Source organism: Periplaneta americana, chromosome 5, assembly GCF_040183065.1.
Source record: "Periplaneta americana isolate PAMFEO1 chromosome 5, P.americana_PAMFEO1_priV1, whole genome shotgun sequence".
NCBI lineage: Eukaryota > Metazoa > Arthropoda > Insecta > Blattodea > Blattidae > Periplaneta > Periplaneta americana.
The window spans coordinates 6,269,815-6,297,383 of record NC_091121.1 but is presented as its reverse complement, the minus strand read 5'-3'; the positions used below and the strand labels follow the sequence as shown (position 1 = coordinate 6,297,383).

The window sequence follows — 27,569 nt, the reverse complement described above, 5'->3', positions numbered from 1 at the left end:
CTTCAATTCCAAGCCAGAGCAGAACGCTCACGCAGTGGCGGACTCGCTTTACAGCTACCTTCCCTGCATTAATATAACAAGAGCCACGGTTATTCTAGTCATTCAGTTTATAAGGATATTACATCAATCCATTGTACAGAACTCCTCCCATGATACATTAAAAGTATTGGGAGTAGCGGGACGGTTTAGTGTATGAGCGGAAGCTCCGTCTTCAAAGTTCGCCATCATACTCCAGAGTCACCACTGCACCGACACTGAATGACGTATAGTATGCATACGTCAGAGCGCTCGCAAGACTCACTCTTTAAAGCACACAGCGCCCATTTCTCAGAATCACGTAATGTGCCCAGCCCTGATTTAGCCTATAGTATTGTCAACACTTTTTGTCGATTCAGAATATTTCCAGCTATAATAATTTGATGTCATAATATTTCTCTTTCAGTTCGAGGAATAAGGTTGTGCCCAATATTACGAAATATTACGTTTCATGGTAGGAACTGCAAATTAAAGACACAAATACTGGCTTAGTCTTTTATGACTAGAGTTCTGCGTTCGAATACTTCAAATACACGTTTGGTGTACTTCGGTCATAGCCTACTAGCTTCGCTTGGTACGGAGAGTAAGTTGCAGTTCAACAGTTGTCGATGCAATTCAACAGTCTTCCCACAAGCTCCGGTACTTGTGTTTACATCTGTATTTGTAATTTTAATTAATTTCAGAAAAATTAATTATATTTGAGTTTCTATTAGATTGGTTGGTGGTGTAATTGTTAGTATAATTTGTATACGTCAGACGGATTTGAAGTCTTTAATTGCTTATTCTTCTGTAGCGTTTATTTCTGTACCTGTGTAAGTCATTGAGCGATAGCAATAGTATACTCATGTAAGAAACTATTTAATGCAGCTTATATGAAATAAAACATAATTTTTACTAGGGATAGACAAAACTAAGAATATTCAGGACCCAGCCTCTTGATTTTCAGAAGCTACCGCATTTTTTCCACACATGCAATGAGAAAAGCATTCGAGCTAAGATAAACATAGATTTCCTGAAATATATTAAACAGTATTAAGGGAAGAGGATGGTATTTTTGATGAAAAATGACTAAATTAAAAATAAATTCTTTAAAATACTCTGTGATATGTGTGGATCGCCATTTTTAAACTTCCTGCATTATGGATTTTTAAATCACTCGCTCAATTTTATTGTTGTTTCCGATAAATTAAATTTTCAAAAAATTGCTTTTTCTTTAAAATAACCTTTGATATGTGTGGAGTGCACTGCATAACATTTTGTGGGTATTTGTGCCCTTATCGGATGTTGAGACGTCTTTTTTAAACTTCCTGCGCTATGGATTTTTAAATCACACGCCCGCTTTTATCGGTTTCCAGTAACTTCATTTTTTTTGCTACATTGCCAGGCAAAATGAATATAATTTCTGAACTATTAAAAAAACATGTATGAAATTTAGAACACACATTCTTTAGACTATCAGGAAACTTTTCTCTGTAACAGAATTTTTTTAATTGATTTCATTTTAAAAATACGTCCGTTTGTTTGCAAGAAAGGAAATCAGAAAAAATTTACTACATTTTAATTGATAATTTTACAAACGTAGAGACCAATATCAAAATTCTGTTACAGAAAGTTTGTAGAACATACTTCTGCAAATACATTGCAAAAACTGTTTGAATCTATTTTTAAAAACGGTTTAGATATATCGGTTTTAGTACAATCCTACATTGGGTTTATTTTTTTCAAATTTGGGTCCCCAAATAATTTTTTTCAAAATATTTTTATTTGGTTGAGTTGACACAGCTATGAGCTCTCTACATACAAAAAATTAATAATTTTCACCAAATAGGAAAAAAGTTAAAAAAAAATACCATCCTCTCCCCTTAAATAACTTGCAAAGCAAACACACGCTCTCAGAGACGTTATGAAGGTATGTAGGACAATATCTTGAGATGGGTAACAAATGTAACAATATTAAATTAAAAGCACATTCGAATATCTTCCTGCAACGACTTTCGGGTTTAACATCGCTTCAATATCTGCTCGAAATGATACATTGAGTTGGTCTTGCTGTGTTATTTGTCTGTGGTTTGAACACGGTCATTAAGAAAAGTTTGGAACAAATATCAAGTGTGCAATACTGTTCTTTGATACAAAACAGTACTATGTGCCCTATTTAACACAACTTTTTCTACATTTATCTGTGCTCAGCTAACATTCAGCGGTAAAAAAGGTGGCAAGTTCACAATGACGAAGAGTGGCGCCAAAAGGAGGCTTCAGCGGTTAGGGTATGTATTTTCTGTCCCAAATTCCTGAAAGTGTTCTCGAAGACCCACAAAGTTTGTCCCAAACTTTTATGAAACCCTGCATAGTTTAACATATTAATACACTCACCATGGAGTACGTAGATATAGGTTCGAAATTCACCGTGCCACTGTGTGAGGTAACGTTTAACTCCAGGATGCTGTTCTCATCTTTGTAGTATGTGACCGAAACACATAATTTGTTAGAAACTGGCACGAAGGAAGGACTTTCAAAAGAACCCGATGTCTCCGTCAAAATCCATGAAGGACCTCCTCCTGAAAAATCATCAGTAGAATAATGAAAAACCTCTAACACACTTTTGCACAGTTTGTGCGCATTTCATATTTCAATATTGAAAAACCATTAATAACAACAAAAGTTAATATTTCTGTTTCGTGTAATGAAAATAAGCTATTTCATCCTACCTTTACATCACTATATTTAAATAAATCTAATTTTCTAAGGAACAGATACAATTTTATAGAAATTCTTTGTATTCAAAAATAAACCATAAAAATTAGTAAAATGATATACTTAAGTGGGTTCATTTGTCTATCCACTAGGAACTATGGTAACCAGTGTTTTAGTTTATTGATATTACTATTACATTGGAATTTCTTAGATTCGTTCCAGCACGGTTCAGAATCGATTCTGAACTCCCTGCTCATGCACAGTATCTTAATTGCGTTGCAACAAGACTTGAACTGATTCTGAACTCTCAGTTTCCTGTTCCAAAGTGCTTTAGAACTCGTTCTGAACGAGTGAAATTGGTTTTCAGATTTTCTCTTGATGCAGTGAATAAGGTTAATGTAGACTTTTTACAACTATTTGTAGTGAGAATATTGTACAACAGCGTATTTAACTTGCATTGCGTTATTAGTTGATGTCAAGACAATAAATTAAAATTATGTAAACATAGGCTTACATCTATACCGTGAGCATATTAGGAATACAGCTTCCAACTTAATTCAAATGAAAGATCACGGATTATGAATAATAATAAAACTTACCTCGATAAAGAGTAATTCCAAAAGGATTCGATGTAATTGATGTATGACTTACCAAATGTTACTACTCCATGGTAACTCTCTGTTCCTAAGGCGATATATTGAACATCAATAGGGTATGAATCCTTCCAAGCGAAGAAGTCTTCGTAATATTCTTCTGATGTCTCCGCATCAATTCGTAACCGACCGTCAGAAAAAAATACTTCAAATGTGTATTCCACCATTTCAGTATAAGATTTAAATTGCCCAAGATTGTGTTGTATTTGCTTAAACATATTTGAGATATACTGAAAAAAAGTATGTTGACATGAATAAATTAGTGATTCATACTAATTATTTAATACGTTTATAACAAAGTAAATGGAAGTGAAGAATGAGAAATCTAAATACGAATATAGCATACCAAGCAAATTACTGCAAGTTATTAGAGGTATCGGAACAAAGTTAATGTTGAAAGAGTAATGGAACGGAGAAAAATTCCCTCCGGCGCCGGTATTTGAACCCGGGTTTTCAGCTCTACGTGCTGATGCTTTATCCACTAAGCCACACCGGATATCACCCCGGCGTCGGACAGAATCGTCTCAGAATAAGCAAATCCCGGCGCCGGAGGGAATTTTTCTCCGTTCCATTACTCTTTCATCGTATGATGACGCAGAATATCTGCATGGAAATATCATATGTACTTCGGTACATTAAAATAATATATATATATATATATATATATATATATATATATATATATATATATATATATGATATGCGTAAATCACTTCGTGATTTAAGACGGCGCTTATTCCGTTGGATCCCGCCAACTAGTCACTCATTACGAGTGCACCTCAGCACATGTGTGGACTTCGGTCCTACGTTCATAGACATCTATGACGTTGTGCAGAGGGCGGCCACTAGAGGGAACCCAAGAGTTGGAGCTTAATCTGAGACAATTCTGTCCGACGCCGGGGTGGGTATCCGGTGTGGCTTAGTGGATAAAGCATCAGCACGTAGAGCTGAAAACCCGGGTTCAAATCCCGGCGCCGGAGGGAATTTTTCTCCGTTCCATTACCCTTTCATCGTTTGATGACGCAGAATATCTGCATGGAAATATCATATGTACTTCGGTACATTAAAAAAAAAATAATATATATAAAGTTAATGTTGTTTCTGCTACTGCTGATGATGATGAGTCCTTTGCTTTCAAAGTATATTCCTAACGTAAATTTGAATGTTTTTAATATGCATATTTATTTCCGAGACCAAATTTGTATAGTAAGTAGTAATTCATATGAATGTGGTTTCAATTCTAATTAATTTCGCATTTTTCAATTTTAGAAGTACAAAACTTTGAACCAGACTGCAACTTATATAGGGTTAACCGTAAGTAATGCCATTAATCATGTTGGATTATTCCTTGTTGTGGAATCATGGCACAGCAAATTCCATAGGTTGGTGATCGTGCATCATCCCTCAATCTGGAAGTTCATATAAGTTTTAAAGGATGAACAAAAATGTAATGAGCAAGTCATCACACAACTATCCGGTTGTCATACTTGGATACGTACATCTCTTTCTCGGAAATATTTTCAGAACCAGGCGCAGTCCTAAAATATGAATAATATAAGACCAATGGCAACATAGATAGATACCTTAAATCAATAGCATACAGGATTAAATGCAATCCAGCTGAGGTCGGGGAAGACAAAAATGAAGTAAAAATTGTCAAATATATTGTGGCACCCGTCTGGAAAATTCCGGTCGCTTCGGGGAGTTTCGCGCGCGTCTGTGGAGTAGGGAGGCGCGGGGGAAGCGGAACTCGGGCTTCGCCGGGCGCTGAGGCGGGACGCGGAGCAAAGGGGAAGGAAGGCTACGGGACGCGGAGCGGAGAAATCAGGGGAAAACATCTGGAAGCAGTTCTCTCCCGAAGATTCTGTAAGCCACGCGGATTGAAGTCTCGAGATGTTTATGGTCTAGTAATAAAAGCGCGAGCAGTCTTCGAAGTGAGCCAGTTAGTCGGTCAGCTGTGAGAGAGTTAGTTAATCTTCAGCCAGCATTCAAGTCTTGGGCAGCGGAGAGGATCTGAGTTCCGAGGTGCAGTGAACTTGAGTAGGTCCGTAACTGTGGCACTAGCTAGGCGAGTGCAACGTACCCGGAGATCTTGGGTTCGAGTGCAAGGAACCGAATCTGGAGGGCGGTGTTCGACGTGCAGGGAACCGCGTCTGGAAGGCTTGGGTTCAAAGTACAGTGAACTGTACCTGAAAGTCTTGGGATCGAAGTGCAGTGAACTGTATCCGGAAGGCTTGGGTTCGAAGTGCAGTGAACTGTACCCGGAAGGCTTGGGTTCGAAGTGCAGTTAACTGTATCTGGAAGGCTTGGTGTTCCATGTACCGTGAACTTGAGTGAGTGAACTAGAAGAACTAGTCAAGGCGAACGAACAGTGAACTGAGAACTGACAGTTTTGTTCTGTACATAGTGCTTTGTGAACATTAGTTAAAAAATTGGGAGTACATTGTTGTTCTTCTCAATAATACACGTGTATTATCATTGTCGTTGTGTGGAGTGAAAAATACGACTACTGTGTTGCAGTGTCGAATGGAATACCCATTGTTGACGGGTGTATGGTTAAAGTTGGAAATAAAAGTCACACATTGTTGAATAAAAGTCACAATATTAGCTACTAGCAAATAAAAGAAACATTAGGATATTTCAGATTCAATCATTTGTCGATCAATTTTGGTTTGGACATTTTATAATTTATATGGGACCTTTAGGCTTGGACTTTATTGTTTGGACCATTTCATATATTTTGTCCTCGTGGAAATTATTGACTGGACTTTAGATCCTGAAAGACTATTCAACCAATGGCAGAGGTCGCATTCCAGGCTTGTCTTGAAGTTGAGCGGGGGTAGAATACTTCAGAGCACCCAACTTCAAGACAAGGGTGGAATGAGACCTCTGCCATTGGTTGAATAGCAATTATTCCTCTCTCTCTGTCGGCAATGTTTACGTCGCCTTCAGAATTATGTATATATATATATATGTATATACACATTATAATATATATTATATAGACTATACCGCAAATTTAGACACACCCGTCACTTTAAGTGTTCTCTCCAAAACATGAATAACGGAAATCGTCTTCCATTCCTTGCACTGTCATATTCGCTCTGGAAATATGTATGGACATGATCAGGCTTCGAGACTTCGGACCCAATATTGCAGTTGAGTAGGAAATCCGCATAACGGCATACTGAGTATAGTGGTAAAGCGTACAGTGAATGGGGGTACTGTAGAATGAATACCAACAAATACGCAAAGGAAAACGCTCTGGATTTGAAGGTTCTGACGAATCATTTGGTTTTCATACAAACTGTGTCTGAAACTATTACACGGTTAGAAAAGTCAGAGCAAGAGATTCCGGAAGCCCTCAAATTAGTTGAGGAAATGATGCAGAGAATTAATGAGACATCAAGTACACCGGTTACTGAACGTGTAAAACAGAAGTGGAAATCAATTTTATGTAAAAATAACTGATATGGAACATTGTGTAACATAAACAGCAAATTAGTGGACATAGAGTCACCCGAGAATAAAGGACTGTCTCTTAGAGACTGCAATGATGTTAGGTTTCTTCGTTTTGCTCCTATCACGTCATGCTACGTAGAATGTAGCTTTTCACAGTACCGAAAAAGATTTACGTTTGAGACACTGAAAAGGTATCTTGTAGTACATTGCAATTCGGTACTGTAACTGCACTTCCTAAAGACGACCAATAGGATAAATGAAGAAATTAAAATTGCTACATGCTTATTTCCACCATTAACACTGTGTATAATTAAACACAAATGCTTATAAAAGACCGGAGAATAAATGCCTTTCACATTCTTTTGACATTATCATTGTGGCCACCGGCGTGGCTCAGTCGGTTAAGGCGCTTGCCTGCCGGTCTGAAGTTGCGTTCGGGCGCGGGTTCGATTCCCGCTTGGGCTGATTACCTGGTTGGGTTTTTTCCGAGGTTTTCCCCCACCGTAATGTGAATACAAGGTAATCTCTGGCGAATCCTCGGCCTCATCTCGCCAAATATCATCTCGCTATCACCAATCTCATCGACGCTAAATAACCTAGTAGTTGATACAGCGTCGTTAAATAACCAACTAAAATAAAAAAATTATCATTGTGTAATGTATATTTACTTTCAGAATGTACATATGTGTTTCACCATACTACCGTACTCTACTCTAAATAGCGACGTTGTTACCTCAACACATCTCTATCTACCTGCAGCGAGTCAACAACCTATAGTGCATGCACAGTAAACTTATTGTATCGGGTCCAAAGTCTCGAAGCCTGGACATGACACACGACGTATTTGGTATCAGACTCTATGCAATGTTTAATGTATTAAATGCACACTAACACCAGCATACCAATCACAATCTCCTTAATTTGAATGAAAAGTAATTGTAGATGATGTGTTTAAAAACTGCACTTTATTAAATTACAAGCAGCCCTAGACTGAGGGGCAATAACAAAGAACGTTAACGTGTTGTAGGTATACGGTAGTAAGTAGCACATCCCAATTCTTCTTGTTACTGATCGGAAAGATTCGCGCTAACGTTTAAACTCAATGGTGGAAAGCTTATAACTATATAAAGACAGAGAATACCATATTGACACGGTAGTACACCAGTATCAAACTATACAGAAGTGTTATGATCTTCCACAATATTTTATTGGGTTATTTTACTACGCTGTATCAACATCTCAGGTTATTTAGCGTCTGAATGAAATGAAGATGATAATGCCGGTGAAATGAGTCCGGGGTCCAGCACCGAAAGTTACCCAGCATTTGCTCGTATTGGGTTGAGGGAAAACCCCGGAAAAAACCTCAACCAGACCCGACCAGGATTCGAACCCGGGCCACCTGGTTTCGCGGCCAGACGCGCTGACCGTTACTCCACAGGTGTGGACAATAAATAAATAGGTAAATAAGTAAATAAATAGGTAAGTAAATAAGTACGTAAATAAATAAATAGGTGAATATATAAACAAATAGGCAAATAAATAAAGAAATAAATAAATAAATATCCCAGTGTTTCACTCACCACGGTATTGACATGGCTGCATCTTCTACTTCCCATTGAGTATGGCAGATAATGCGTATAGCCTGCCGAAGGGTGGCACTTAATAATATGAATCTGGTTGTAGAATATTTTCACGTAGTACATATTTGAAGATTCTATATCAGCTTTCCAATCCATCAAAAATATGCATAGAACCGCTTCACGACGTGATGGCTTGAAATTAAATGTAATTTTATCTTGGAACTTAATATTTTCTATCAAGTTGTCTGTTGAGAACTGGTGTTGCGCTTCTATAACAGACCATAACACCACCAGAATAAATAAATTTATTATTATTTACTTACTTACTTATGGTTTTTAAGGAACCCGGAGATCCATTGCCGCCCTCACATAAGCCCGCCATCGGTTCCTATTCTGGGCAAGATTAATCCAATCTCTACAATCATATCGCACCTCCCTCACATCCATTTTTAATATTATTTTCCCATCTACGTCTCGGTCTCCCCAAAGGTTTTTTCCCCTACGGCCTTCCAACTAACACTCTATATGCATTTCTGGATTTGTCCATGCCCTGCCCATCTCAAACGCCTGGATTTAATGCAGCTAATTATGTCAGGTGAAGAATACAATGCCTGCAGTTTTGCGTTGTGTAACTTTCTTCATTCTCCTGTAACTTCATCCCTCTTAGCCCCAAATATTTTCCTAAGCACCTTGTTCTCAGAAACCCTTAACCTATGTTCCGCTCTCAAAGTGAGAGTCAAAGTTTCACAACCATAAAGAACAACCGGTAATATAACTGTGTTATAAATTCTAACTTTCAGCTTTTTGAGAGCAGACTGGATAAGAAACCGAATAATAACAGGCATTTCCCATATTTATTCTGCGTTTAATTTCCTCTCGAGTGTCATTTATATTTGTTACTGTTGCTCCAAGATATTTGAACTTTTCCACCTCTTCAAAGGATAAATTTTCAGTTTTTATATTTCCATTTCGTACAATATTCTGATCACGAGATCGGTATATTACCGGTTGTTCTGTATGGTTGTGAAACTTGAACTCTCATTTTGAGAGAGGAACAGATGTTAAGGGTCTTTGAGAATAAGCTGATTAGGAAAATATTTGGGACTAAGAGGGATGAAGATACAGCAGAATGGAGAAAGTCACATACGCAGAACTGCACGCATTCTATTGTTTACCTGATCATTAATTCCAGACATTTAGATGGGCAGGGCACGTATGGGTGAATCTAGAAATACATATGAGTGTTTATTGGAAGACCTGAGGGGAAGAGACCTTTGAGGAGGCTAAGGCGTAGATGGGAATTAAAATAGATTTGAGGGACATTGGTTATGATGGTAGGGACTGGATTAATGTTTCTCAGGATAGGGACCGATGACGGCTTACGTGAAGGCGGCAATGAATCTCCGAGTTCCTTAAAAGCCATTTGTAATTATGTAAGGTATTGTGAATGCATTTTATAAACAAAACACCATCTAAAGTATTGTCAACTCTGTTCCAATTCTGCTAAGTATGAAATAACTTTGGAATAAACAAACGTAATACAACACGGAGCTCTATTTTTTCTATAGTTAGGCTATTCCATGAATAGCTTTTCGAAGATTTATTCTGCGATAGTAAAGCTGGGCCTTGGAAACTAAAGGGAACTATAATTTAGAAATTAATAGTGAAATCAACCTTGGTGTCCACTCTGGATAGACTGATAAATAGGCTACAAAGCATATTGCTGCTATTTCCAAATATTTTTTTGTCACACAAGGAGATGCTGGATCTGCTCGCATCCAATTTCCACACATTTCTGATATCTGTTAGGAAATTGTCCGTCAGGCACTTTCTTCAAAATGCATTCACAAAATTTAATCCGAACATCCGGTATAAGGGGAAGAACCTACCGGTCAAGTTAAACGACACAATAATCCCTTTTTCTTCCTGTGTTAAAAACCTTGAAGTTTACTTTGATACGCATTTAAACTGGAATAACCAAGTAACCCATATTACCAAAAAAGTGCTTTCCATACTACATTCCTTAAGCAGCATTCGAAAATTCCTTCCGCTATCACTCAAGAAAATACTAGTGGAAACACTAGTAATGCCCCACTTCGATTATTACTGTGATTTTCTGCTGACTGACCTCAATATCAACCAGTCGCAAAGATTACAACGTGTTAATAATTCTTGTGTTCGCTTCGTCTCCGATGTCCGTCGCGCTGACCACATTACCCCATCCTTCCAAACTCTAAACTGGCTACGGCTTAACGAACGTAGAAATTTTCATTCTCTTGTTCTCCTTTTCCAAGTCCTTCACACCTCTACACCTACCTACCTTGCCTCCCGTTTCAGTTACCTGTCATCATATCATAATCTCTTCACACGCACGCAAAATAGCCGCATACTAGCCATACCAACACATAAGACATCATCGTATTCATCATCATACACAATCTCGCTCTCGCGCTTGTGGAATACCCTACCCAGTGACATCAGAGACTGTCGGAATTTAGTAGCGTTCAAAAGCAAACTTATTAAGCATTTTCTTACTGCGTAGAATAGGTTTAATTTTTACTTAGTTAATAAAAAAATTTTCTCTCTTCTTAACTTTTACAATACGCTGTCTAGCTTTTATTAATCAGTTAATCTTTTAGTACTTTGATTTTTATTGTATTTGTAAATTTAATATTAATTGCAATAAAATTATAATTGTAATTGTATTCTTAATATTGTTGTTGTAATCCCCTGGTAGAAGGGAAGAGAAGCCTGATGGCCTTATCTCTACCAGGTTAAATAAATAAATAAATAAATAAATAAATGAATAAATAAATAAATAAATAAATATGTGTCAAAATTAACATTTCTTATTTTTAGCCTAAAAATACTTCATAGTATTGACTTCATTTGAACAAAATTTCAAGGTCGTTAGGAAGAAAATAATGGTTTTTGGGCCATTTTTAAATATGAGTTCTCAAATTTCTCCGTTGAAAATCCGAAGTTTGTTTATTTTACATTTTTCAACATTTAATATGTAGTATCTCAGACAATAATAGAGATAATTGAATAGAATTTCCAGGCATATTCTCACATTATACATGAATAATTCTGTAAGAGGAAATTGTCAAATTACAAATTAAAGAATAAGTTAAAAATAGACGTCCAATTTTTCTTTCTGTTCATAAAAATGCAATACAAATATAAAAATTAACATTTCTAAAAATCATAAAACGAAATTGATTAGCAGGTTTTTTAGTTTTAATTTAAGACAAAATTTGTGATCGTATGATACTCTTGACAGCAGATATATAATTTTGTTTATAATACTGCATTTCTTACATTTTTATGTCTGTGACTGTACCATGAAGGATAAAAGAGAAAAAATGTTGTATTTAAAATGCTTCATACATAGATACGAAACTATGTTAGGGAAATAGAGGCTCTACTTAAAATAATACGAAAAAAATATTTCCTGTAAGTCCTTCCCCTTAACATCTTGCACAACAGTACATTTAGACCTATAGGATTTTAATTTAAGTATCCCTTTGTACGAAACCATAAGGAATTCCCATTTGCTGAGAAAGACAGCTAACAAGCAAACATTCTAATAGGGGCATATAAAAAGCTATTTTTTTTTTCTTTCACCATGTCAATAATGTCAACTCAAGTGCTTATACAAATTTTCGCCACTCGACCGCAATTACGAGGCCATAAAAATAAGATCGTCAGAGGCCGTTAACAGAAAGAAAACACAATTTCATTGGAAAAAAATTGTTGGAACAGACACAGCAATTGTTGAGCTATTTTTCACCATATTCCCACCAGAATTGAGACATTTGTCATACCATGAGAGGTGCAGACGGCTGGTTCCGATCCCAGGCGGATGACTTCCACGACACAAGGATACAAAAATTGATCTCATGGTATGACAAATATGTCAATTCCAGTGGTGGATATGTTGACAAATAGCGCAACAATTGCTGTATCTGCATCAATTGATCTTTCCATGCAATTCTGCTTTTTTCTGTTCACGGCCCCAGGGAAAATCACTTTCTGGACGTCCTCGTAATTGCGCTCGAGTGGCAAAAATTTGTATAAGCACTTGTTTAGACATTATTAACATGGTGAAAGAAAAAAAAATAACTTTTTTATCTGTCCCCCATCAGAATGTTTGCTTGTAAGAGATTTCTTAGGGGAATTTTCCAAGAGTTGTCCAGTCTCATCTAAAATTTGTTCTGGGAGCAATGTACATCGCCTTCTTCACTTCTTATCTTGAACACTTTTTGTTTCCCGAAATTGATTAACTAATTGATTAATCGTATCACGACTTGGAACTCTATCACCTGAGAATTTCTCTTGAAATAGTCTCCTGACAGTACGAGCGGATTTTGTACGAATCACAAATAAGTGTCCGATGTGGAATAGAATAATTAGACGTATTATTTGCCATTAATTCTGGACATGTGTATTGCTTGCACAGTTCAAACAATACTTTGTAGCGTGAGAGGTCAACCAGTTAACCCCGCCTGCACGTCGGGCCGTGGGTGTTGTCTTATCGGCTGAAGTAGTTCCTGCCACGGCTCTGGTCAGAAGATACAGAGCGTTCGCCTACGGGTGAGGCCAGGAAAGCGGAATGTACTGATACGCCGCTTTGTGCGCGCAGTTGTTGAGACACGCTCGACAATCAAGGACATCAACGTCGACAAGTTATCAGTTGTGAGCCAGATGTTGCAGTGTTTAACACGTACAGGCCAGTTACTTTATGGTGACAGCTCTGGCCTGGCGACGCAGTGGTTTGGACGAGTTCACTCTTTGTTCGAAGGGGTGTTCGTTTTAGTCTTCCCCTGGCTGCGTTAGCGGTCACATCTCGGGAGCGTTAGTGTGGGCGTACAGTCGCGCTAAGGACGTACTACACCACCACTGTCTTGTGTATTGCAATTTACGTACATTTCATTTAGTTACTTAAATAATTGCAGTGCTTCTGTTTTGTATTGTTTAGTGTGTAATATTTATTGTCTAGATTCACTGCTATTTTCTGTTTGTGAAAATGCTGCCTGTTAGATGCAAACTGAAAGGTCTGGTATTGCATTCGCAGTCGCGAGAAGTCGTGAGCAACGTGTAGCGCTTTATGAAGATAGCGTCGGAAGAAAAAAACATAACAAATGTTGGAAAACTTGTAGCAGAGTTTATCGCTGTGTCTGGGAGCTGTGTTAGCCAAATAATAAGGGAGACTAAAGACATTGATAATCGGCGCCAAAATCAACTGTGGACAACTTTAATGAAGCTGTCATAAGACGAACCAAAGCACGAGTTCTATATTTCATAGAACAGCGGCCCACACTTAAAACAAAATATATATTATTGAAATTGAAAGATTATCGACTTTCAGGGTGGTATCTCGACTTTGAGGAAAGTTATTATGAAATTAGGATTTTATTAGAAAAAGAAACACAAAATAATCGCTAAATTCTGGTGGAGCATCACAGCATTAGGGCCAAAAGTTTGCAGTATTAGAGGAAAATAAAGAAGTACAGGGAAGAAGGCTGCTCCATCTTTTACATGGATGATGATGATGATGATGATGGTGATGGGAAAGGTAACAGTGAAGCACTGATGAACATTACCGGTATTTCCGCATTAGTATATTTCATTGTTAATTAGTGATTAACTATTAAATATAGTGATTCGATTGCTGCTTAGTGTATTTCCACATTAGTCTGTATTAGTGACTATTGTTCCGGAGTATGAAGTGAACACAGTGACAGGAGCCCAAAATTATGCAGACGCCGCAACGTGAAACTTCATTTCTGATATGACTGTATTTCCCTCCCTCCATTCGCTCCGTCTCGGGTCGGTCTCCCTCCCACAGTCGAACCTTCTCCTCTCTCGCGTCGACGAGCTGTCACCATAAAGTAACTAGGCTGTACAGTGCAGTTTCTTGACACAGTTGCTTAAATATTCAGCGTTGTGTAAAATTTGTTAACAATACAAAACGCAAAATTCACGCTTGAACAGAGTTTTTGTGTATGATGCACTTGTGAAAACAGAGTCATGTAGAGAGGTCCGTAGGCAATTTGAAGTGAAATATTTGGGTGCTCCAATTCAGGGTAGAGAAACTGTTAGCCGTCTTGTTAACAAATGAAGGTCAACAGGGTCGATAAATGCTACAATTCCTAAGCGAAAACAAAGAGTATTGACGGAAGAAACAATTGATGAAATCAGTGCATCATTTATACGCTATCCTAATAAATGTCTAAGACGTGTTTCACAGGAAGTTAGTGTTTCAAAAACATCAGTCTTTACTGCTGTTAAACTTTTAAAATTAAAACCCTACAGAGTATAGTATAGAAAGCGTAAGCTTACGGATAGACGATTCCCGCAAGCGACACCGCAGGCAGGCCGCTTTCCTGGCCCCACCCGTAGGCGAACGCTCTGTAGTTGGATGATCCAGCATAACAATGTCGTATTTGTATGGAAAAGTAATGAAACTTACCTGCTATAGGTGGAAAAGGATGCAGATAAGTTGTCATAAAATTCTTTTCTTTCCAATTACTATTTTTCGTAATTGAAGGCACACATTTTTCGATGTCGATCCCGATATTGGGCTCTGAAAAATAAATACTTAGCATTGGTAACATTATTAGTTTTAATGTTGTTCAAAGGTAAGAGGTAATTATAATTGTTCATATTTTCATCATTTTCTACAAAATCTTACAAATTCTGGCACTGGCATATTACACTCGAAACCACCACTCATTATCATAACTTCATCGTAGATATTGTATTTATCCATTGTTTTGTTCTTGTACAAGTAACAGCCTCTTTCCAATGCTGTAGAGAACAGATCTGATTTCATCTTTTGGAATATATATATATATATATATATATATATATATATATATATATATATATGCTATCAGGGGCGTACGCAAGGGGGGGTTGCCGGGTTTGAACCTATCCCTTGAACTTAAAAAAAATACATATTTTATATTTTTTTATCCATAATTGTTTTCTTTCTCCAAAGTTTTTTTCTGTCGCCATCTCTGTCGAGGGGGTTCTAACCCCATCACAGGAGGCCTGTGCCCAACGTGGGACATCATGGCTATAATTCATTCATTCAGAGTAACAAAATATACATCGACGTAAGGCATAGTCCTCCTACCTCTTCTTCAATATAATCCCTGTGCTTGAATTATAACAACGCTATCTTTATTATAGAGAGACCTACCGCCTAGTACAGACCTTGTAATAAAATGAAGCTGACCAATATGAAATTTAACTTGTTGTGAAACATATTGAAAAGACTGTTTTGACAGTTCTGCAGTGCAGTTGTTGTAAATATGTGCATTGTCGATTTTAAACTCGGTTTAAGAGTGGTAATCACCCGTTCGTTAGTTTGAGTTCTGACTTTATTGTGAAACGTTCGTTTAACGTTTTTTGCATTTTACAGTTCATATTTTTAATATAAATATATAATATATAATAATTTTAATATATTAAAATATAATAATAATAATAATAATAATAATAATAATACAAGACATTTAAAATACAGATTGTATAAATTGTAAACAATTTTAATAATGAACCCCCCTCTTGACAAAATTTGGCGTACGCGACATGTGCGATGGAGTCCTTTAACTCATTAATTATCGTAGATTTTCTCAATTATATATATTTTTTTAAGATTGTAAAGATAATTTTATTTCTAAAATATGTACCCATCTACCGCCACTCTCATTTTTGTTGTTTGAATGAGATAATTCGTAACATGTGGTTGTACCGAAATGTGTAACTGGAGTGAATATTTTTCATAATAGAAGCTAAATATGTGTCTGTAATTAAGAATTCAATTTAAGCTGAAAATTGTTTCGTATAATTCGTTATAATCTGAAGATTATATAAATAATTTTAGTGGTTTTATTTTTATCTAATCAAATTTTTTATTTCCATTAAAATTTATGGTTGGAAATAAACCAAAAATTGTTAATATCGACGAGGGAAGTGGCCAAAACTGTCTCAGAAAAACCTTTCAAAATCACGAGATGGAATCTGCCCTTTAAAATCGTATATGGGTAGATTTTTAATCACAATTATGTATATTATTAAAAAGAAGTAACAAATTTAGCTAATGTTGACTTTTTTATAATAATAATAATAATAATAATAATAATAATAATAATAATAATAATAATAATGGCTTTATTTAATCTGGCAGTGTTAAGGCCGTAGGGCCTTCTCTTGCACTCAATCAGGATAAAAACTTGCTTACATAGTTCAACATACAACTGAATCGGATTTAAGTAATTACACACAGATACGATTTACATAATGAGATCAAAAGAGGCAGTTAAATTAAAATTTACCTAATGAAATAAAAATAAACACAGTTGAATACGTATTAATGTTGTTAGAATCAAATAGATGAGATCAGAAGCCAATAATTCAATAAAATGTACATGATAAAAACGATAATAAACATATTGGAATACATATTGGTATTAAGTTACAAGCAAGTAGGATTCAAATAATTAGACCAGAAACCGACAATTGATTAAAGTGTAAATAATAATAATAATAATAATAATAATAATAATAATAATAATAATAATAATAATAATAATAATAAGAGTATATATATATAGATATATATATATATATATATATATATATATATAGATATAGTGGAATACATATTGGTATTAAGTGATAAATAAACACGATTTAAATAAAGCCATAAACAGAGATTTGAATAAAGAATACAAAAAAATGAACACTGCGGTAAATATATGAACATTAAATTAGAAGAAAATACTATTTACATAACAACATTATAAAGAAATTGAATTAAGTGTACACAATAAAAATGAGAAACAAAAAAATAAAAATTACCACAGTGGAATACATTATATTAAATATCTGCAATGCATTAGGTCTGGCAATTCATCATAAGATATTCTTCTAATTTATATTTAAAAGAAATCAAAGTACGGCAGCCCTTGACATAAATTGTGGTTTTCTGTTATCAAAACAGCAGGTAACGCGTTGAAACGCTCAGCCAAAGGTCCCGAGTTCGATACCCGGTCCTGGAAGAATTTTTTCCTTGAAATTATTCAAGTCAGCTTTACAGGGAACTATACTTGAAAAAGCCAGGTTTGAAAAATCATTCTGTTACGGAAATAACTTACTCATTAAAGTGAAAATACATAGGTGATCCCAAAAGTAATGCACAAACGTACTGTATTTAATTGGCACTTTTTATTTTTTAAATACACTTACATGTATCAAAATCATTCAATAATAATCCCCTTGAAGTATTTTGACTGCTTCCCAAAGTTGTGGTAGATATTGGATACCGTTTAATTCTTCCTTGAAGTTTAGGTCTAGGATGCATCGGGCCACGGTTGTATTCAGGTAATTTAACATTGCAAAAAATTGACCCCGAAGTGGATTTTTCATGTTTGGGAAAAAAAGAACATAGGTGGATTCATGTGCGGACTGTAGACTGGCATAGGGAGTGTTTTTCACTTGTAATCGGTCATACGGCATTCACTGGCTGGTGATTTGCGGTCTTACATTATCGTAGAGAAGCAAACTCCAATAGCTGTAGTCGTCCTGCCAAATTTTTGGGCGCAGTTTCTTACGGGCTATGTCTGCACATGTCGTCCGTCTGTCTTCTTCCAAACCATTGGCAACAATTGCCTCTGTAGTGAAGTCCGGTGATGATTTCAGTCTTCCAGTGCGTTGGTTGTCTTCTGTAGCAATATGACCTTCATAGACACGTACAGACGATCGGGAAATGATACTGCTGTCTATTGTAGAGTGGCCAGGCACTTCTCTCGAAGCAATTAATAAATTTCCGGCGCCGTACGTCCGCGTAAAGTTTCTATCTCAATGAATGATCTTTGATCTCAAACAATGACCTGAGATGACTGATTTTCGTGGTCTATTTCAATCTCTTATACACAAAAAAGGTTTTTAAGGAATTTAATTGAACTTACACAAAATCGTTAGGAATAACTCTCGCTGTTAAAGCAATAAATAACCACGCAAATACATGGATATGGGAGCACATGCGCAATATTCATTATGGCTACTACTGGGATCACCCTCGTAATGCTAAATTGTAAAAACCACATAGCAAATGAATTCAGTAAGTATTTCTCATCACAGTAAGGACGTCACAGTATTAGTCTAGGTGCAAAGTTATAATTCTATAGTTGAAATGCACCCTGAATTTTCAACACTTACTGTTTTTAATTTCAATAAAAAATAAACATCTACTTATCAATGATATTTAAATAGATATTATGTATATAGTTTTTTATCTTCATGTTCTTATTTTTTGTATGTATGTATGTATGTATAGTATGTGTGTATGTATGTATAACGTGTATGCATAGTATGTATGTATGTATAGTATGTATGTATGTATGTATGTATAGTATGTATGCATGTATAGTATGTATGTATTGTATTGTATGTATGTATGTATAGCGTGTATGTATAGTATGTATGCATGCATTCATGTATGTATGTATGTATGTATGTATGTATAGTATGTATTGTATGTATGTATGCATGCATGCATGTATGTATGCATGTATGTATGTATGTATGTATAGTATGTATGTGTGTATTGTATGTATGTATTGTATGTATATATAGCGTGTATGTATGTATGTATGTATGTAATATTATTTGTGTGCGTTAATTTTTGTATTTCTGTACTATAATGCCACTACACCCGAACACGAGCTTTACTCATACGGATGTTCCTGATTTTTTATGTTTTGTATAATTAATTTTATATAAATAAATATCAAAGAAACAGCTTTCCGAAAAAATTTGTCACATAAAAATATGTGTCAGGGCTTTCAGACAAACAATCTCATTAATATAAATGGAGTGAAATAAGGACAAGGAAATGCATGAAACAAACTAGTGACCCTCTCTGATATTGTTATAAATCCCTGGTAAATTTCTGTGGTTCATAGACAAAATAATTCGTCCCCCCATAGGCCCAAGTTCCTTTCATACCAGTGTGTAATTTCTTGGTCTATTTTCTTTGAGCATAACATTGATATGACAAAGCTTTTGCATCGAACTTCGTAATGCATTACTTTATATATATATATACAATTTTTCAAATCTAACATGGTGTGTAAATATTCGAAAATATCACTTGTCAAAATGTAGTATTATACGAATTAGTTAATTGCTTACCAATAACCGTTCCATTTGGTGAAAAGAACGGTAGACTCAGTGCGTTGTTCCTGGCGTGAATGTCAATTGTCACTCTGTCACTGTACGAAGTTCGTGACCCGTTGCCTGAGGAAATAGGGATATATTATATTAGTCATTGATATTTCTACATATATCTATGTGTTTTGCGCTACACAAGCTGTTCAGAAAGTATTAAGCCTACATAAATAAAATAATAACAGCAACTGGAATGAAAATAGGTATAAAGATAAAATTAGCCAAGAAATTGTATGTAAAGACAATCAAAATATCAATTACAAAAAAGTAGAATGACTTACAAAAGCAAGAAATGAAATTGCTTAAAGACACAGGATAAAAATATCTACTTACTAAACAAAATCAATTACTGTGCTATGAAAGAAATTCACTGAGAGAGAGAGAACTCAAAATGCCAAACAAATATTGACAGTCTCTAATTTTATTACACATATTTACGAAGTATTTTTCAGACTATAATTCTAGTACTAGTATCAAATTACGAAGATATAAGTTATTGAGGTAAACGAAACTCTAAAAATATATTTAAAGCAATAGTATTGACTAGCATAAAATATCAAGGTATATGTACACCCACAAAACGCAAAAAAATTATGAAAAATTAGAATTTTCAAAATATAACTATTTTAATAGAGAATTTTCTCCTCTTTAATTTGATGTAAGAATTTTCGATTTATGCCTTATGGTTTTTCAGATAAGTCCCATTTTCCAAAATGCTGCGTCATCAGCCACGGTCACTTACTTTTCGAGTGCATTACTTTTGGAGTGATATTCGTAGCAGTCAATCCCCTCGTCCAGCATTGCTTGTAAAATAAACTTCTTTCTAGTCCCGAAATAGATGCATAGATATCTGGGCATGATCATTAGATTGAAAAAACTTTTTTACAAAATGATGTAGTTTATAATATTTTACTGTTAGTCCATGATGTTGTACGTCATTTTAATAAGAGTCCAAAAGTAGAAATTACAATTCTGAGGAGGATGGGCATAAACCCTGGGACAAACACCGTCGCAGGATTTGTTGCATCAATGGAAATAGGGACAAAAATGCAAAAAAATAAAAATAAAAAACATTCAACACCTGAAGTTAAAACAAGGCGGAGGAATTTGAGAGACAGAAAGAAGCTGAAACTGGACCGACATGAAGCTGCTTAAGGGGTGACATATGATGATGCAGTCTTCTAGGCTCTGAAAGTTTGTGGCTCATTTCCTGTAAATAGTAATTTTAGAATATTTAATTCTTTTAAACATGATATATCAGCCAAATATGGTGATACCAAGAAGATATTGGTGTCATTTTGAAGCTTGAAATGTCCCCTAGTGCCTGACAATGAGTAAAATAACATTAATGTAATTAATAATTATCTATGGATTTTTTTGCATGATTTATGCAACATAAAATATTATTGTAAGTTACATATATGGTAATATTTAATTAATGTAAATAAAAATAAAAAAATAGCTCTATGTCAGCACTAAAGAATAGTTTTAGCTATAAAACAGTGAAAAAACTGTGGCTCTATCTTAAAAACTGCATGAGCTATCATGTTTCAAGTTGAATGTCAAAATTATAAACAAAATAATTAAAAAAAAAATTTAGACATAATTTAAAGGGATCTGTTCACTTCATTCTCTTTCTGGTACCATTCTCAATTGTATATAAATTTTTTTATAGAGCAAAATTATACAAAACAAAATTTTTTGTATGTAAAGGTGTACATATACCTTAAGTTTAAAAAAATAATTCATTGAAAGCAACATTAAATGTTGAAATTATATACCAAAATAATATTCGAAGCTAGAAGCAGTTAAAATGATCTTGAAACAGTTTTTAAAATTGTTTACACATTTAAGTTACGAAGGAACTACCGACATACTAGCAAAATTGAAATTTAAGATAATACATTTAGATCATTTTTCTGCCAATTTGGAACTTTTTTTTGTGAGATTGATCTGAAGTTTAGTTGTGTAGATTTGTGTGGTATTTCAATTGTTTAATTGAAACAATTGAACTATTAATAAAACTTGTGTTAATTAATTACACCGACAAAAGTTGGGCTAAGATAGAGAATTTATTGAAGACAATTTTGTTCAGAACTCATGGTCAAGAAGACTCGTTTCGCCTGAACGAGCTACTATGATCATGCCGTTATACTGTTAGACATAACGGGAAAATAATAAGTTAATCGGTTGTCAGTAAATTCATTTTAAACTTCAACATTACAAGTAATGCATAATCATAGCCTATATTTGCATCAACGCTTAAGTATTGCTATTCAATGCGGAAATGCAATGAGCGTTTTGGGCACTCTTCCAGAGTCCAGCCCTTTGGACGAACTTTTTCTCCTGTAAAATTTTTTATCTCTATGTAAATGTTTATATTTAGGTTTTATATATGTGTAATTATAACGGTGAAAATATTGTTAATCAAATATTTATTTATTTATTTTTTTCATAAGTGTATATTATTTTTGGGAGTGTTTTTTTTTTGTAAGTACTTTTATGAGGTTGTTACTGATATGCTGATAAATTATTGAGAAAGAAAAACAATGACTGCAGGTCTAAAACTGACAGACACAACAGATATTTTGTGTCACTGCAGCAGGTTTTCGAACACACATCCACTTACCTCTGAACAAAGCGTAGCCTATACAAACATGTGATAAACTGCCTGCATCTCTCAGAATCAAGAAGGATTTCACAAAATATTAAGCTGATGTATAACTTCGTAGCAATTTTGTTCGTCATCACAACACTACGTTGTTAGGGGATTATTGATCGTTTGTCATTTGTTATTTGTGCTTGTAAGCACGCCTTGAATTTTACGGATTTGAAGAAAATTTGTGCTATTAGTGCGCTAAATAAGATGGAATGTCAAGTGGAATAAAAACGATCACTTCCGAGATATTCTCTGTTTGAGTTTAATAGAGGAGGAAAGGCAGCGGAGGTGGCTCGAAATTTTTGTACCGTGTACTGAAAGAATGCCATCAGAGGAAGCAATGCAAGAAAAAGGTTCTGTCTTTGCAACACACAACACCCAATACAAAAATTAGTGTCCATCCACAGAAGATGATGTCATGCGTCTGGTGTGATAAAGAAGGCGTTTTATATGAATGAATAAAACTAGTATGCTAAACCCTCTTCTGTTATTTATGAAGTTGAAATGTCACAGAATCTGCGTAAGTTCGAAGTCTTATTTCCTTGTGGTCAAAAGTTATCACATAGATGACTGACCAGCGGTTGCATCCAGCTAATAATGTCCTTGGTTTAAAGTTCGTTTGTCTCATAATACATGCGCGCGATAAGCATTACGAGTACTGTCAATGTAAACACTAATTGAAGCGTCGGCTGGAACAATGTTATAAGTTACATTTGATAAAATTTACAGGAGCTGCAAAAATGTGTACACGTACAACGTTGTTCTTAGAGGGTAGCAAACTTTTGAGCGGACAAATTTCACGTACTGCATTGATGTACAGTTGCAAGCCAAGGAGTATAGCAAGGTAACATGATATACAACATTATTACACACGCCGAATGAAAATTTTGTAACTTACAACGTTGTTCCAGCCGACGCTTCAATTATTGGCTACTATCACATTTTATAATTACTTACTCTACGAACTATGAATTAGTCTTGTGATATTTGAAAACATCAGTTTGATTTTGTAAAAAAAATAATAATAATAATAATAATAATAATAATAATAATAATAATAATAATAGTTCTTGGTCCTAACATGGGAAGATTTTGACATACAACGAAGTCATTATTCTAACTAGATATATGGAGGGTGATCGTAACTTCGCCGCTATAGGACAATACCAGGAAAACAAGGGGAATATAAGGAGAACAAGGGGAACGTAACGCAAGAATGACAAGGGGAATACAAAGATAACAAGAGGAAGACAAGGAGAACGGGAATGTAAGAAGAAAAAGGTAAATACAAATAAAGCGGAGGAAATAGGAGAACGAATGCAATGGAAAGAAAAGTGAAATACAAGGAGAAGAGAGGAAGACAACAAAAACAAGGGGAATAAAATTAGAACAAGGAGAAGACAAGGAGAATAAAAGAAAGACTAAGGAATAAGAGAAATACAATGAGAGCAGGGAAAGATAAGGAGAACAAGAGGAAGGTGAGGAAGACAAGGAGAATTAAAAGAGAAATCAAAGGGAAGACGTGGAGAGCAATAAAAGCGAAAGGGAAGCAGGGGAAGGCAAGGAAAATAAGTGGAAGACAAGGAGAACAAGGGAAATAGAAAGAGAACGAGCGGAATAGAAGGAGGGAAGTGAAATACAAGGAGAACATGGCGAAAACGAGAACAAAGGGAATGAAAGGAGAACAAGGGAAAGACGAGAATATTGAGAAGACAGGGAGAACAAAGGAAATACAAGAGGAATACGAGGGGAGGGAGGGATACAAAGAGAATAAGAGTAATACGAGGAGAACAAGGGCAATACAAAAAGAACGCTGGGAATATAAGGAGAATAAGGCCAGTACAAGGTGAACAAGAGATAGAGGAGAATGGAAATACAGAGAGAACAAGAGGAATAGAAGAAAAAGAAGGGGCATGCAAGGAGAGAAAGTGGAATACAAGGAGGATATGGGAAAGATAACGAAAACAAAAGAAATGTAATGAGAAAAAGTGGGATACATGGAAACCAAGGGGACTGCAAGGAGAACATGTATAATGCGACAATAACAAGGGAAATGAAAGGAAATGAAGGAAAACAATTGGAATGAGAAAAAAGGGAATGTAAAGAAAATTAAGAGAATTGAAGCAGAATAGGGGGAATACAATGGCAACAAGGAGAATGTAAGGAGAAAAGAGTACTGTAAGGACGAAAAGGGGAATTCAAATAGAACAAGCGGAATGGAAGGAGAACGGGAGAAATGCAAGGAGAACAAGGGGAATACAATACTTAATTATATGCAGAATAGTAAACGTCAGCAACTGTCGATTATTTTCATGTCATCGGTCTGTCCGTCCGATGGTGCTAATAATCACATTGAACACTAAATCGAATCATACAGAGCAAATTGTTACGAAGACACGTAATACTGTTTCAGTTTAATTCCGTATATACATAGCTATGTGTTGTAGTTTAAATAATCATGCACAGAAATTTCAGCTTTCTCAATTAGGTAACACTGAGAAATAAATGTTTCATATACTAAGAACCAGGGGGGAAGAAATTTTCTCATGAAATTTCGGCCAGTGTATGGGATCGGTGCCAACCCAGCATCGTGATGCACTTGGGGAGCTACGATAGATAGCGAAATCCGGTTACGAAAGCCAGCTATAACGGCTGGGGGATCATTGTACTAACCATACGATACGCACATTCTGGTTGGTTGATCGTCCACCTCTGCTTCGCCATGTGGGCGTGAGGCCAGCAGACGGTTGGTCGGTCTGGGCCCTTCACAGGCTGTAGCGCCACGAATTATTATTATTATTATTATTATTATTATTATTATTATTATTATTATTATTATTATTATTATTATTATTATTATTATTATTATTATTATTATTATTAGGCTATTACACTGAGAACATGTAGGCCTGCATTTAATGTTTCAGTGAAACATTCTTTAGTTAAAGTATTAGATGAGTTGTTTAAAATATTGTGTTCATATTTGTAAAATTCTTAACTACACCTTATTTGCACTGATCAAACTTGAAACAGAAAAATCATGATAATTTGATTTGAAAGCTGATTTGAAAATCAATGTTGTCTATGAGTTTTAATATGAACGTTAATGCATACTTAAAATTAATTTCGTTTTTGTAGGAAACTAAATTTCTCAAACAGATAGTAATATACTTTAGGTAGAGGGAATAATTTTGATTTATTACTTTTTCTCTCGGACCAGAGATATCTCAAATCTGAGGTGAATTACGGAATATAAGGTAAGGTAAATTATGTCTTACCATTTGTCACTGCAGGTTCTTCAACATATCTACAGATTGTCGTAACATCAAAGACTTCTGAAAAGTTAAATGATAAAAATTTCAATTAGTTAATATGATAAAGTTGATTTTACAACTTAAATATCATTATGTATCTAATTTTTATCTGGTTACTTAACGACACTGTATAAATTACTGGGTTGTTCAGCGTCAATGGAATTTGTGATAGCGAGATGGTATTTGATGAGATGAGGCCGAGGATTTTAATGTGTGACACGTTTCACTTGTCATTAATGCCATAGAAGGGCTAATTTAGTAGCAGTACAACGAAATTTTTACACATCTTGTAAGAAACATAATAGAATTTTGAAAGGGGAAAGCAGAAATCCAATAGCTATCACGTAAATATTTGATACACTTGTTTCTTTGTCCTGCATAATACAAATACTAACCTCCTGTAGATGAGACGAGAATAGTAAAAAGCACATGTAAAATGGCACAAGTACGCTTGTGATTCATATCAGACTCTTTAGTTAGTCACAAAAAGAATCAAAACCCACTCGTCAGGTGCTGCAGAACAGAAATGAAAAACATCGACGAAGAACTACTCCTTACTGACGCAGGAAATGTTTATACACGCACATTAATTTAAGTGAAATATCTCCCGAGAACCTGGTGATTCCCCGAAAGGGCATTATCAGCGACCCTTCATAGCGATAAACTCCAGCCATGCACAAACAAGACGGTCCCAGTATGATTAAACTATTTGCGAATGGCAGCTGTAGTCAAAGCAAAGAAATAAGTAAACATTCGGAGCGACTCAGCAATATTACCCGAATATTCGTCACCAAGTACGCCTGGGTTTCAAAAGGACAGGGTGGTGTAATTTGAAATTTTTTGCCTTAATTCCTGAAATTGATTAGGTTTAAGTTTCTTTCTTATCGGTGCTAAATCTACAGCTTCAATCTCTTGCCAATATGCTGGATGAAAACCAGTGGCGTAGCATGAAATTTTGAACAGGGGAAGCTAACTCTAGTTGTTTTTCATGTACGTATGAGAAACCTTACTTACAAATGGCTTTTAAGAAACCCGAAGGTTCATTGCCGCCCTCACATAAGCCCGCCATCGGTCCCTATCCTGTGCAAGATTAATCCAGTCTCTATCATCATACCTCCCTCAAATCCATTTTAATATTACCCTCCCACCTACGTCTCGGCCTCCCTAAAGGTCTTTTTCCCTCAGGTCTCCCAACTAACACTCTATATGCATTTCTGAGAAAACGTATTACAAAAATATAGTCTTAAAATAAATAGTAGTCAATGTCAAGTCAGTAGTCGAAGATTGGTTGGAAGCTCGTAAGTAACACCAATAAGGTATCACCTCAAATGGTACGTAGTAAAATATGATTTCATGGTTTACACATATTTCTAACAAACAGACACTATACGTATAACATTAACTCACAGAGAAATCACAATATTAACGTTCAATAGATAGGCTACAGTATTAGTATCATTACGTAAGTATGAGTCTGTGTTTTGGTTGTCCCCTTCATTGAGAGCAAGGGAGTCGGTCATTTGTTTTTTAAATCACACTTTTGTTCGTAAGTCAGTCTTGATAATAGAATTGTCCCAAAAATTCAAGTAAATTAGTGTCAGGAACTGTTATTTCACTCATTATTTATTATATCAGCCACAATGCACACTAACACTTCAACTGAACACAACTCACGAAAGGGATAGCTCGAAAACTAAATTATTTTCAATGTAAAAGCTAGCTTCTTGCGAGCCTTGCGACCAGGGTAGTTTAGTTTAATTTTGTGGTAATACCGATAAGCTTATATTATTTAACTATAGCAATTTTTATTTTCCACCTTTGCTTATCTTAAGGTAATAAAAATTGCTATAGTTAAACAGGATAATTTAGTTAGGAAGGGATGGAAAATCTGCGGGGTAGGTTACACAGAAGAATGAGTGAAAGAAAC

The 27,569-nt window shown here is 35.3% G+C and overlaps 1 protein-coding gene across 1 annotated transcript in view; it reads right to left on the bottom strand.

The window, feature by feature from the left end:
- Positions 1-26,226, bottom strand: part of LOC138699436 (uncharacterized) — an 86,530-nt gene extending 60,304 nt beyond the window's left edge. The window contains exons 1-7 of the mRNA XM_069825301.1: positions 26,038-26,226; positions 25,607-25,663; positions 19,634-19,738; positions 14,901-15,014; positions 8,426-8,694; positions 3,382-3,613; positions 2,410-2,594 (exon numbers count right to left, since the gene is read on the bottom strand). Coding sequence (XP_069681402.1) covers positions 2,410-2,594; positions 3,382-3,613; positions 8,426-8,694; positions 14,901-15,014; positions 19,634-19,738; positions 25,607-25,663; positions 26,038-26,104 — 1,029 coding nt within the window. The 5' untranslated portion in view covers positions 26,105-26,226. The remainder of the gene's footprint in view (positions 1-2,409; positions 2,595-3,381; positions 3,614-8,425; positions 8,695-14,900; positions 15,015-19,633; positions 19,739-25,606; positions 25,664-26,037) is intronic.
- Positions 26,227-27,569: the final 1,343 nt, after the last annotated feature.